General features: G+C 41.1%; 1 protein-coding gene across 1 annotated transcript in view; it reads left to right on the forward strand.

Moving 5' to 3' along the window:
• The window catches only part of nt5dc1 (5'-nucleotidase domain containing 1), a 56,686-nt gene extending 43,401 nt beyond the window's left edge, over positions 1 to 13,285 (forward strand). The window contains exons 10-12 of the mRNA XM_035143701.2: positions 6,360 to 6,533; positions 7,958 to 8,126; positions 11,011 to 13,285. Of these exons, the coding sequence (XP_034999592.1) occupies positions 6,360 to 6,533; positions 7,958 to 8,126; positions 11,011 to 11,123 (456 nt within the window). The 3' untranslated portion in view covers positions 11,124 to 13,285. The remainder of the gene's footprint in view (positions 1 to 6,359; positions 6,534 to 7,957; positions 8,127 to 11,010) is intronic.
• Positions 13,286 to 13,588: the final 303 nt, after the last annotated feature.

The following is a 13,588-nucleotide window of genomic DNA, read 5'->3' on the forward strand; positions in this document are numbered from 1 at the left end:
CCTTGGCATGACTGTCGACAAGGCTCCTGTGTGCCAGCATGCTGGGTGTTTACTGATGAAACATGGCAAATATTTCCCCTCAGACAAGCTTCTTGTGTACGATGCAGCCTATTTTACTCTCTCAGGTCGACAAAAAGTAAGAAGCTAAAACCAAGGTTGGATTTTTCTTAAAGGTTCAGTGTGTAAAATTTAGGTGAAAGGAATTTGTTGGCAGAAATTGAATATGTAATAATCCTAGAGATGTTTTCACTAGTGGGTTTCATCTAAATCGTATGAATTGTTGTTTTCTTTACCCTAGAATGGGCCCTTTATATTTAAATACTTTATCTTTACATCGGGAGCAGGTCCCCTCTACGGAGGCTGCCATGTTTTGTATTGTTGTCCAAACTAGACAAACTAGACACCTTTCGAGTTTTATGACAACTGAAGGTTACTGCAGGTTCTCTTTCATGTTTGGAAGGGGTGGGTGAAGTGAGGGGTATTCAGCTGTAACATGCAGCTTCACCACTAGATGTCCCTAAATTCTACACACTGAACCTTTAAGTTCTGAGATGTCATGAATGAATTATTCCCATTTCAAGACCAAAAATTGTATGTTATGTATGTTAATTGTTATGTTGTACCTAACATTTACATACATTTACAAAAACATTTTAGCGAAGGACAGGGCTAAGGACAAGCTACTTGGCGCGTGGCTCTCTTTTAGGAGCAGAAGCTACTGTAGCTGTCCTGGAATGCAGGGACACTGGACATTGATCAGAGAAAGGGGTGTTCGGAGAAAATTTACAGTACCACAGATCTCAAACATTGCTGTATGTTGAAGCAGCAGAGTATATTTAGCTATAAACAGTTCACACACGAAATTCAGGTTTCTTCTTGATCAGAAATCATGCTCAAAGTTATCGACGTTGTATTTCTGCGTCACATAGGCAGAAAGTAAATGAATTCAAATATTCTAAAAAAGATAGGTGGATGGTAGGCCTTCTTCTGTGCTTCTCACAAAATCTTTTACCACAAATGAAATGAACCTTTTTTGTATCGAATTTTTTCAGTGAGCTTTTTGCTTTGAAGGTACATTGCCTCACCAGTTCCCTGCCTTCGGACGCAGAAACTCAAGAGAGAGAGAGAGACACACACAGAGAGCAGCGAAGTCAGTGTGTGTGTGTGTTACTTTTCCCTCAGGTTCTGGGATCATGAATAAGCTACACAATTCCTTTATATAATCAAACGCTCATAGTGATGAATTTGATCCGGGACAAAAGTGATCACTAGAAGTTTCCACAGTAGAATTTAGTCGGGAGGAGGCAGAGCGTGATTTATTTTCAAATTCTCTGTTTTCTCTTCTTATTCTCTTCTTCCGACAATGATTCATTGAATTTCTGACACCCATTTGGACGTCAGTTAACCGTTCAAGTCATTTTTCATTCAGCAGATATATCCAGTTGTAGTTTCTCCCATGTAAGGATTCAAATCTTTTCTCCATCAAGAAAACATGAAAAAGAGAAGATCAGCAGACAGAAAGCCACTTTAGAAATAATGCTTTGAACCGAATATCTTTGGGATTTAACAATGTTGGTTGGACAAAAAATACTATAAGCTTGTTTTCAATTTACTAAACTAAACAATACACCAAAGAAGAGATCAATTATTGATCTGCCGATTAACTTTGAATCCCCTTCTTTGAGTTTGAGTTTAAAAGGAATGTATTTTATGTTTGTGACAGGAAGTTGCCAATGAATTTAACTTCACTTTGGTCTCACTAACTTGGTCATGTTTGTATCAGGTGAAACATCTAGTCACAGTGGTGTCTCATATTCTATTATCGTGTCTTACTGGACTAAAAGATATAAAGACAAATGATGTCTATTAAAACAAACCCTCCCAGATCAGGCACATACAGCTCTGTATCATCTAACCCCTGAGTCCACCCAACAATACTCGTCATCATCCACATCCACAGCTCCGTCTCCCCCTCTCTCCCTCCCTCCCTCCCTCCCTCCCTTTCTCCCTCCCTTCTGCTCAATGCCCCCTCTGTTCCTCAGCCACGTGGAGAAAGCTCTTGTGGAATTCAGTATCAACCTTCACTTTTAGCAGTTGGAAACACTCCTCCACGGTGACCTGAGGCGCTCTGAGTGTTTGCACTTTTCTCCACTTTCACCTGAAAAGACTTAATGCAAGTGCTTTGAATAGAGGCATTCAGGGGAGATTACAATTCCCGCTCTGAACTAGAGTTTGAATTCAGTACAATCATAGTCAAATTTTAATTTAGCAAGCCGAAGACCAATAAAGCTTTATTTTACAGGTCAACAATTTCCCTAATATTTTCCTACAATACTTAACTTGGGGAATTTTGGGGAAAAAAAGCTTAATTTGCTGACAGTAAGATTAATGAGTCCCCAAACATGTCACTGGGTCTACCAGTTGAAGACAACCCCCTACATTACGTCAATATTAAAGTTATGACAAAATTAAACTAATAACATAAATAACTAAACTGAAATGATCTTAAAATGAGTATGGAGATGTGTCTCATTCTGTCTGAGCTGCATTAAAAATAATTTTCACAGCTTAAGATGAAAGTTTTTTGAACATTGAATGAACATTTTAGACCAAATGGGGTCTCATTGCCCCCCCCACCTCCGCTGCCTGTGCCACACTGTGCTGCACAAAGGGCTGATTAAGACCCCTATGTTCCTGCAGCTCTGTATATGTGAGTGATGAGTTGATAAGAGATGTGGGGTCCACAGACCCGCATTACACTCCATCCTCAGGCTGCACTAAGTGGTTACTGCCAAACGTATACTAGACTGCCTTATAAAATATGTGAGCGTACATTTCTGATACATTACTTGGTAACGTGATTAGTTTATTTCTACTGTTTAGCTTATGATCGTGTGATTGTGATAAAGGAGAAAAATGTTTTTGATGTTATTCTTGAAACTGTGAGCTTATAAAACTCCTCATCAAAGTATAGCAAACTAAAAGCTGGTGAAAGCTGCAAAGAGCTGAGGATCAGCTGTTGATTCTTAGTGGGATCAGAAGCAGCAGAGGTCCTAATGTTTGAGAGTACTGAATGCAACTTTCAAACACGTTTAAATAGTGAGCAGAGCTGGTCGAAGGTCTTCTTAAATTACAAGATTTCAAATGCATGTAGTGTTCCGATATAGTGTATCTGATACCAAGTCCTTTAAAATCGACCCAAAGAATTCTCCAAGTTCTGTGAATATACACAAGGTCAAAGCTGAGATGTTTGTGTTCCTTCAGTGAGTCCAAGTCTCAGGTAAGTTGTACAACAGTTACTCTAGGTCCAAGTGTCATCTTGTAAACATTGCATTTCTGCAGCTCTGTGATCGAGAGTCACAGAAAACTGTAATCCGAGTTACATCGCTTGTTTTAATTAACTAATGAACATTAAGTCTGGAAAACTTTAGAAAGAGGTTGAGTGATCTTTACTTAAATATATTCCACTGTGCTCAACCTAGTACATTTTCCTTTTTTTAAGTGTTTGCAGATTATATGTATCGTTTTGTTTTTTTGTCGGTAATGTATATGGCAGTGAAATTCATATTCCATCGGAATTTATTTGAATCCGTTCAGTAAGAGAGAGGGGTCTGTCCAGCTGATATAACTGTATGGTGCAGCCTGGTTCACCTCACCATGCTGTGACTCAGGCAGAACTCAGCGTGGTTCAGGCTAATGTAACTGTATCCACCCACAATGAGTGTCTTTTATGATTATGTTGCCTCTGTGCTGGAATCCTGGGCCTCTGTAAATATTTATTATAGTGATCCCATGACGCCGGCAGCAGCGCTGAGCAATGAGAGGTGCAGGGATTTTTGGGGGCTCGGGAGCCAGCTGTGGCCAGTTCCGGGAACAAAATGAGATTCCTGCAGCCCCCTCCCCTTCTGGCCGGCCCGCAGCAGCCCCGATTAGTCCGACTGTTTGTTTACATGTGGTACGGTCGGACTGAGACACACATCAGCTCTGTGAGGGGGAGGGAGCTACAGGCAGCTACTGGAATGCTGAACATCATCTTTAAGGCCATCCAACTCCTTTGGAGAGATTTGATCTAGTTTAATGTCTATGTCACACACACGCACTCTAACATGAGGCATCCCAGTATGTGGTGTCTGAAAGGGTTTAACTGATGAACCTTCCATAAATCTTCATCTTAAAGATTTGAGAAGATATTAAGACCATGAATGACTAACACACAGATTAGAGTGCCTATAGATACAAAGCTCAGATCAGCAGATCCAAACTAAATGTGAGCTCTGAGCCGCAGGAGAGACCAAAGATATGGTTACTATCATACTTTTACTTGGTTGCACTTTTGAGCATGCCAATTTTAAATTATTTGATTTTAACTAGCTTTAAGTTTTTCTTTTACTCATGTTTAGTTGAAGACATGATATATCAACTCAAATAATATTTTTTTTATTCCTTAAAATTGCAATTGCATCAAAACTTCTTAAAACATCTTGAAATGTAGCTCTACATCACAGCCAGTTACCCAACAGACTGCTGGTTAGTAAGACTGTAAGTCTACATTATTGCAGTTATGTAGCATTTAGAATAGAATATTCACATCTGCATTAATTTCAGTGTTTTAATCCAGAGCTATTATTAAAAATCGATTCTTCTCTGTGGCTTCACTCACACTAGTATGTTTTAGTTTTAATACACATCACTGTGGCTATGTTTACATCTGGTATCCACACTACTTCAGACTCTTGAGCCCCTGAATGGAGACTTTATCAAATGATTCTGGCTCCATTTCAGTTGTGTTTTACTCTGAACGGGCAAAAATTTACAATTTTAGAAACAATGATACAGTCATGCAATCACTATTGATTTCCTAATGGGTTCTTATCAGTCATGACTTGACGACCGGCGGTGAATGCAAAGCATAGTTAACATTTACTGTACAACCGACTAAAGGGTAGACAACGGCTTCCTATTAACCAGCCAGTGAACATGAAAGATCATGTGATGTGCGATTATTTCTGATGCAGAGAAAAATAATATTTTCAAATAAAAATGTATTAGTGTGGATGTAGCCTGTAATGCATAAAGTAATCAATTTTCAGTTGACAGATTTTCATGCTGAATGGAATCCAGTGGGTATATGCAAAAGTAAACAAATGGTGTATACACATTACCTAAAGCTTTTAGAATTGGTTAGCACACCTTGAAACTTCAGATGACTTGTAGTTAATGTAACATCTGTGGGGTTTTTCTTTTTAAAACATTACCTCATGCATCACTCCATCACTCACATGTCTTACACACATTGAAAGACTGTAATGATCAGTTTGCTGTAATCCTTCCGCCTCTCTGCAGTAGCTGTGGAGTGATGTCTTTATAGTGCAGCCTCACTGTAAAAGATGAGGGGGGGGGGGGCAAAGTCCACAGTTAATCCAAGGCTAATCTCAGGCTAAATCTATGGAATCCACCAAAGTTACACTTTACAGTCGCTTTAGAGCAAAAATACCATCTTTGTGTTCCCTGGTTGTGTTTCCCTGCTCAGCCACAGTGGACTCATACCATTGTAGTAGATGTGCACGTCACAGTCTGAGTTCCAGCTCATCTTTCTCTGCATTTGTGCAAAGAACTAGGACTGTGAACTTTTTCCACTATTTTTCCACTGAAGTTGATGAGGAACCATTATTGCAGTGAGCAAGTTTTCATTAGAGTCATTAGATGACTCTAATGAACGTCAGAGCCCTGCGTAATCAGGATGCACTTGATGTAAACAACAGTGTAGTAGTAGTAGCAGCAATGATGCATCAATAGGCAACTCATTATTTGACCATATAAATGTGATAATTCTCAGCCTGAAAACTGCATTTCAGTTTTCTTTTTTGTTCTTTTTCAGTTGTAGTCGTTGGTGTGAAAAGCCAGTAAAAAGTAAACGTGAAGTGGCCTCTGGTCTTTCACTTCAGTGTTCTGATTGTCAGCAGACGTCTCTGTCTTTTCTCCAGCCATCTCCACTCCACTCACTCCATTTCCTTTCTTAGTTGGAGGAATAGAAAGAAATAGGTTGTGGAAATGGGATTCGAAGCTTCAAACGACTTTTGCGTTTGGAATGCATCTCGGTGAAACCTGCCTCAACTTGCTCTTCTTTCCAGACGTGGGGGGACAAAGAAGAAGTGATGGTCAGCGGGGTTGTAATGAGCTTTGCAGTCTCATCGTGTCTGGTTCACCCTGGGGGCCCATAAGTCTTGTGCCAGCTTTACTGATTTTACCGGCTGCTGCTGAGAGAAGAACACTGTGCAATCTTACCACAGCGTTTGAACATTTGTGTTGCAGTCAATAATCAAGCTGTCCTCTCTGTCATCTTTTTCTTCGCCCTGCAGGTAGTCTATTTTGGAGATAGCATGAGATCAGACATGTTTCCCGCCAGCAGCTTCGGGAAGTGGGAAACGGTGATGATAGTGGAGGAAATGGAGGGGGAGGGTACCCCGAAGAGCGACGCAGCAATGTCTAATGAGGCCCAAGTGGAGCCGCTGGAGGAAAAGGGAAAGTTTGAGGTAAGTTCACTGAAGCAGCTGTTTCTGTTTAGCAGCCCGCTCCCCACTTACCAAAACCCCCTCCCCCACCTCTGTGTATGTATATATTAGCTCCCAGAAAGTATTATGGGCACATTTTGACAGTCAGGTGTGATGGAGAGACATGTAATATCAAGCATGTTGACACATGTCTATGTCAAAGATGAGGACACATTAAAGGCTGAGTGCTGGTTTGACACATCTGTTCCAGGTGTTGTGAAGCACTAGTGCATAGAGCCCATGTGGAGAAATATATGAAAATATGTGAAATCTGCTTATTGTCCTAAAGTGATGTCACTTGAGTTTGAACATTTTAATAAATCTGGGGATGTGGAGTTAGGAAGAAATTATTTTACCAGACCTCTGTAGTTCAATCCTCATCTCCACTTGAGAATAGAGACCCCAGGCTACATTAGCTTTACTTGTTCAGGGGCCATTGTAAAGCTGCCTGTTTGGAATGGGCTGTTTGATTGGCCAGTGGTGACGCTCTGGAGCTTCTTCAGAATTGATCCTTGTCATTCCATCTTTTTGCCATGGGTTTTTGTGAAGCACTTTGTAACCTTGTTTAGATAAGTGCTCTACAAATACAGTTATTATTATTATTATTATCATTATTATTATTATTCCTGAGTCCTCCTCAAACAGACCTACAATATACTGTAAAAAAAATAATTTACGTTGTGTGCAGAGCTTTTTATAAACAGTCAATGATACAGAGTGAAATTTTGAAAACAGTTCATCCTACCTGGTTTATCTGCAGTGAAGATTTTATAGTCAGTGTGTTTCATCGAATAAAACTGAATGTGCTTCATTATTGTTCATATGCACGATTGAATGATCTACTCAACTGACTTGTTCAAAGGTCTGTTTAGCAATCGACACATTCTTCAGACCCAATTAGATGAACTGTTTGTGAGATGTGCGTTTCACAGACTTACGTTTGTGGAATAAGTAGGTAGATTTGTTACAAATCTCTATAACAACATATCGGCCTTTTCAGGTTCATATCTTCTTGCAGTGTCTATATTATGCAACATTTCCTGATTATTTAGCTGATATTGTGCAAAGCACTAATTCCTCTGTAAGCCGTGTGTCGTATCACATCCTTCTCTTCACATCCTGTTGTCACAACGATTGCAACTCTATCTGGCTACAAACGCATTGAAGTTGTATGACTGATTAAGAATAAGCGGGTGGGGGATTTCTCAGGAATAATGATTCACTTCAGTTCTGGGAGAAAAAAACAACTTCAAAGCTGCGTGGGTTAAAGCCACTTTAAAGTCTCCCTATATTCCCCTGTGCTCAGGGTAGAATTCCTACTTCCTTTTATCAGGTCTGCACTTGCCTGAAAATGAATGTGAACTCACAGTGAAATAGTTTGGTTCATGTGTCAATTGTCTCAACAGGAGCAGGGCATGAAGTCACCCTCTGCCATGTCCAACCAGTGGGGCTCATACTTTGTCGACGTAGACAGAAGTGGAGGAGGGGACGAGGAGAGCCAGAAACTGACCTGGTGCGGCCACTGCATCCACAAATACAGCACCATGGCCATCCCTAGTGTTGAGCACATAGCAGGTATGTGGAAGGAGAAAAAATGCAAATAAATGTTCGGAGACTGGGATTAAAGAACCCCCAAAAAAGAAGATCAAAATAATGATGATAAAAATCAACTATCTGAAAGAGCTTTACACTTTTAAAGCAAAGTCAAGCAAAAAAGTAGCAGTCGAACATAAAAACAGAGAGAACGAACTTATATTCAAATACAGAACTCAAACAATCAAGGCAGTAAGAAATGACAAGGTGAAAAATATAGGTAAAATAATAGGGAGCTTAATTCAGTGTAAAATACTGTATGTGATGAAGGGATTTGAGAAGTGATTTAAAAGAAGACGACAATTCAGCTAAGTGGATCCTCCTAGGCAGAGGGTTCAGGGCCCTGAGGGAACCATGGTTGAGGAATGGTCTTCATTTAAGGAACGTAGAACAGATCTCAGGAATAGGCTGCGAGTACAGCACTCAAGAAATCAATAAAGGGCCTCCTGTGGCAAAATGTTCACATCATGATACCGTGTCGAATGCTTTCTCCAAGCCAAGGAAGATTAAGTGCAGCAGTCTTGGTCACTGTGTTCATGATGTGCCGTTTATAAGTTGCACTGCTTATTTTTATGCAATGAAAATGTCGAGTTTTTGGCTTGCTGCCCTTACATATCTGAGCGCCTCGCATTTTACCGCTCTATGCACTTAGCGATTTAGTTTTTTTGGGGGGAGGGGGGTGAGCATCACCAGGTCTTAGAAAAGATTCAAATTTGTATGGACTGTACAGTTGTGCTGTGTAGCTATGTGTCAGATCATGCACTTAAAGGAAGCAACACATTTAAAGTCTTAATAAAGAACATTCACCGCAATAGCGACTGCTAAAGGGACATAGCATGCAAATTCCACTTTGTTAGTGCTTCTACACATTAATGTGGGTATCTGGCATGTCTACCAACCCAAAAACTCTGGGGAAAAACACTTGCGCGTTTGTTATAGTTCCTCTAAGTCAGAAACGTCATGCTTGGGCGACTCGATTGAGCTTCCTGGGTTTGTGTCGTAACAAGGAACTGGAAGTCTCCTACATGGTCTTGGCCCACCCCCACCTCACCCCCAGCCCCGTCACGCCGTGTTTACACCGGATGCTGCGAGGCTGCAGGCAGCGCAGCGCCGTTCCCAAGCACGCAGCCGGGCTGTTCACAGGGCAGAGCATTTCTCCGCTGGTCAGCCCGCGATTCACTCACATGTGGCATTTGTCTGGATCATTGGGACTGGGAGGCTGCAGCAGCTGCTCGGGCGCGACCGCTCGCTCTCCCATGCGTGAGCTGGAATTTGTGTCAGCGCCACACAGCCAGCAGTGTGGAAGACTTCCGCAGTGTTCAGCACTACTGTACGCCGGGTTACAGTAGTTAACACCGGACGCGGAAGCGCAGCTGCGAGGCAGCGCAGCGCCGTTCTCCAGCACGCAGCCGCCTGGCTGTTCACACGGGACGAGCATTTCTCCGCTGGTTAGCCCCATAGACTGTATATATAAGGTCAGCCCGCGATTCTGCTTTCTCCGCTTGTTGTTGTACCCGTTGAATGTCGGGGTTCGGGGTAAATGATGGTCTTCATAGCCCCCCCTCTCTTTCTCTCTCTGTCTGTCTGCTTGTGTGCTTGTAGTGGATGGGCAGAGGGGACATTTAATTATGTGATTGGGAAAATTAAAACTCCAGGACAACAAAGGGAATACAAAGTATGGGATGCATATTTGATAATTTATATCATATAAAATATGTAATTTATATCGTTTAAAATCATGGGGGGAGAGGGGGAGGGGGGAGCTGGCTCATTAGCATTTAAAGGAACAGGCACTCAAAACAGGTCACTCTGTGGAGGGCTGTTTTATACAGGGTAAAAAGGGTGCTGTTTTATATGATCCTTGTGGTATTTTGACCAAAGTATGTTACAGACATTTCATTAAGACCCCAAGGAACCATATCAACTTGTGGTAAAATGGGCATGCTATGTCCCCTTTAAGAAATTAGTGACATTTATCTATCTAACAGGTAAACAATTTTGGTTCAGATAGATGCCCAGTTTTCTATGCAGTAGAGATAAATACAGTAGCATAGACTTTATGACATACTCACTGTCCAAAAAGTATCATAAAACTTTCTTCAGCAAGGCCCCAATAAATTGTTTGTCAGCATTTTCCTTTAAAAACACACATATGGTACACAGAGCATGCATGAGAATCTGATTCATTACGTTAAAAACAGGGAAAAACAATCTGAGGTTACAATTTTAGTGGTTAAAAATCCATCCCCACATCAAACATTCTCTCCATTTTTCTGTTTCAACACATAGAAACACTCACTCGAGTCAAAACAACGACTGAACCAGACACAGATGTGGAGTTCGACTGAGCTGCAGCCACCTCTGCTGCAGAGCAGCATGTGGGGAAATGGTGCCAGTCTCCCATATAATGAGGAGCTTAGGGCTGTTTTCACACTGGGGTCATTTGTTGTGTCTGAAGTTGGATGAAACTGACCCACTTTCACAGAACCTTGCAGCTCTGCTTTCACCTTTGTCTACTGTTGTTGCCATCTGTTTTCAGCAGTTTCCAGGAAGTTTCAGTTCAGATTTTTTCTGTACCTTTTTTTCCTGTTTTTTTCGGGGGTGTTTGGGGCGGGATTAGCCCCGGCTACCCCACAGTGACTGTGTTGCATCTTTTTCTGAAATAAACCATCGGTGTATAGCAGACTTTTCTCTGTAGAGGTAAAAGATCAAACCATGGTGACTCTCTGGACCAGCTGTTTAGAACAAAGCGTGCTTTTCCACTGACTAATAAATCATTGCTCTTCAGAAGAATACCATGCAGGCGGCTTGTACACGTACTCCTCAACTTGCAGTTGACTTTCTTGTTTGATATTGCTCTTTCTAGATCTCCCTCTGGATTACAAGTTCCCCAGGTTTTCTCCTGACAAGCCCTGCACCACCGGCTACTACCCCAGGCCCCCGGATTCCTTGCTGAAGAGGTGCGAGAGTCTGTCATAAAAAAAGGAAAAGGTCTTAAAAAAGAAAAGTCCTCCCTTACCCCTTTGCCTCAGGAGAGGAATGTGCCTCCATATTTGCCTGTAGTTCCCCACCTGACCCCCATCGCCATCTGTGGAGCACAGGAAGCATACACTCCTCACCCATTCAGAGAAACCATGTGAATGTAAGCCACAGTATCTCTGTAATAACGCCTGAACGTTGTTTCGTGGTTTAGTGTTCCGTATACGTGGAAATATGACAAAATAAGTGTGCGTGTGTGTCTGCATACAGTAATAATAAGAGATGTAGTGTTTTTATTGTTTAGTGTGTGAACCCCCTGTTCTTTTCTATAGCTGATTGTTTTAAAATCCAAACTTTTGAAACTTGAAAAGAAGTGAACACTTTCCCACCTTTTTCCCCCCAGAAGTAATTACCTCATGAATGTTATCTACTGTAAGCAGAACCCAGATGGTGACCGTGTTTGTCCCTGGAAATCCTTTGGAAACATTGTGGCAGTATTTCTGTATAACACTCTCATTGTGAAGTCTTCTTTTTTCAAAACTAGTTTCATTTGCATTTTAGCAACCTTAAAATGAGGTGTAAGGTTTAATGTTCCCCCTGTGTACGTTCTGTGGAAGGTGTTAATCTTCAGGTCATTGTTGCTGAAGAACTGGCACAATGCTGTCCTTTGTGTTGGCTGTTTCGAAAAACACAACCCTAGGAAACAATAATAATAATAACAATGGATGATAAAGACTATGTTAGATGTTCTCTGTATTATTTTTGGTGCAGCAGTGACATGTGCTCTGTGAGTCATAAAGATGTGGACTACTTGTGCTTCATTGATATGCAGTACCAGACTGAGATATGCTTTAACCGACACCTGAATGGTTTCTTTTGTCGGTGTGCATAGACAAGTTGTGCCATAATATTTAAGGAACACTTTCAGTTTGGGACAAATCTGTGCTTGTTTGTTTCACAGGAGATTGATACTGGATATATCTGTAAACACATGGGAATCCAGATCTAGTCCCACCAGGTCCAAATTATATTCATATGACCAGCATTTAAGTACAAATCCACTGTAGATCTGCATGTCCATATACCTAACCTGAGTGGATCCAAGTATACTTGCTGTCAGCCATCAGTCTTGGGTCAGTCCTCGGGTCTACAACATGCAGCACAGAACGTGAATACAATTTAAAGGGTTTTTCCCTGACCCATAACACATCCTTCCGCCAGGTTTCAGGGTAATCCGTTCAATAGTTTTTGTGTTATCTTTCTTACAGATAAACACAACCTTTTTGGCAGAGGTTAGTTAGTTTATGCCATTTTGCAATACTGAGAACAACATTAGCTGAGTTTGCAAATGAGCAGGCAACGGAAAAAGGAGAGGCCATGTGTTTTACAAACGCCCCTCACTGGAGCATGAGATAGGCCTGATACACTCTGATTGTTGCATACTGAATACTTAACTCTTTTCAGTGTCTGAGCTGTTGAACTTCTACAAAGACCCTAAAGTCCACTTGTGCACACAAGAGAAAACTCGTCACCAGTTGGGACTTGAGGGCTCTGTAAATGTCAATCCTAAAAATCGACAATACTACTAAGTCACAAATAAGCTAGTTCGAAACTCTTAAATAACAATTGTTATTTTGTTTCTACAAGTTTTCCATGCATAAGATTAGACATGGAACCAAAACTGGTATGCAGTATTTATTACAGTACCACAGCAGTTGTTGGCTTGCTGCTAGCTGGTCGTTTCTTGTGCTCAGATGGACTAAACATGTCAATGCTGAGCACACAAAGATGAAACTGGTTTCAGTCTGCCCACTTGGCTCTGATTAAATCAAGAAACAAACAAGATGGGTTCCCACATGTGGAAGTGTTCCTTGTAGATGACCATCATCTCACACATGAAGAGTAGAATATTTTGACAATGGGCAGCACAAATGGGAGATTGGTCATCAGAAGTGAATTATTACTTGTGCTGTGTTTTCTGCATACAGCTGTAGTGATTGTACTCTTCTTTTCTCATCTGTCCTGGATGTTTGACATGCACATTTGCCTTATGTTGAGTTACTTTGTGGTCTTAAGTTCTTGAAAACACAGGGAAAGTTGAATTCTGTGTTCACGTGTTGAAGTACTGTCAATTAAATAAAATGTGATACAATTTTCTTAAATAAGGCTTTGTGAGTTCTTTGTGAAGACGTGAAACAGTGCCTGTGCACAGGAGTTGAACAGGTTTAAGGGGAACACATGAAACATGAGCCGGTTACTCCCATTCAGTTTGAAAACAAAATGACAACTAATTCATGCATTTTGGTCACAGTGAAAGTGAATGTTTTATTTCCGTTTTTCACATTGTCTCTAAAGCAGGTCTATCATACAGGCTACACTGGACTGCTCTATTTCATTAGTGCCTCAGCTGTGTCAAAGGCAAAAAACAGTAGCTATACAAACAGTGAAGACAGGCAGATTTACAA

This window comes from Hippoglossus stenolepis, chromosome 20 (assembly GCF_022539355.2).
Source record: "Hippoglossus stenolepis isolate QCI-W04-F060 chromosome 20, HSTE1.2, whole genome shotgun sequence".
Lineage (NCBI taxonomy): Eukaryota > Metazoa > Chordata > Actinopteri > Pleuronectiformes > Pleuronectidae > Hippoglossus > Hippoglossus stenolepis.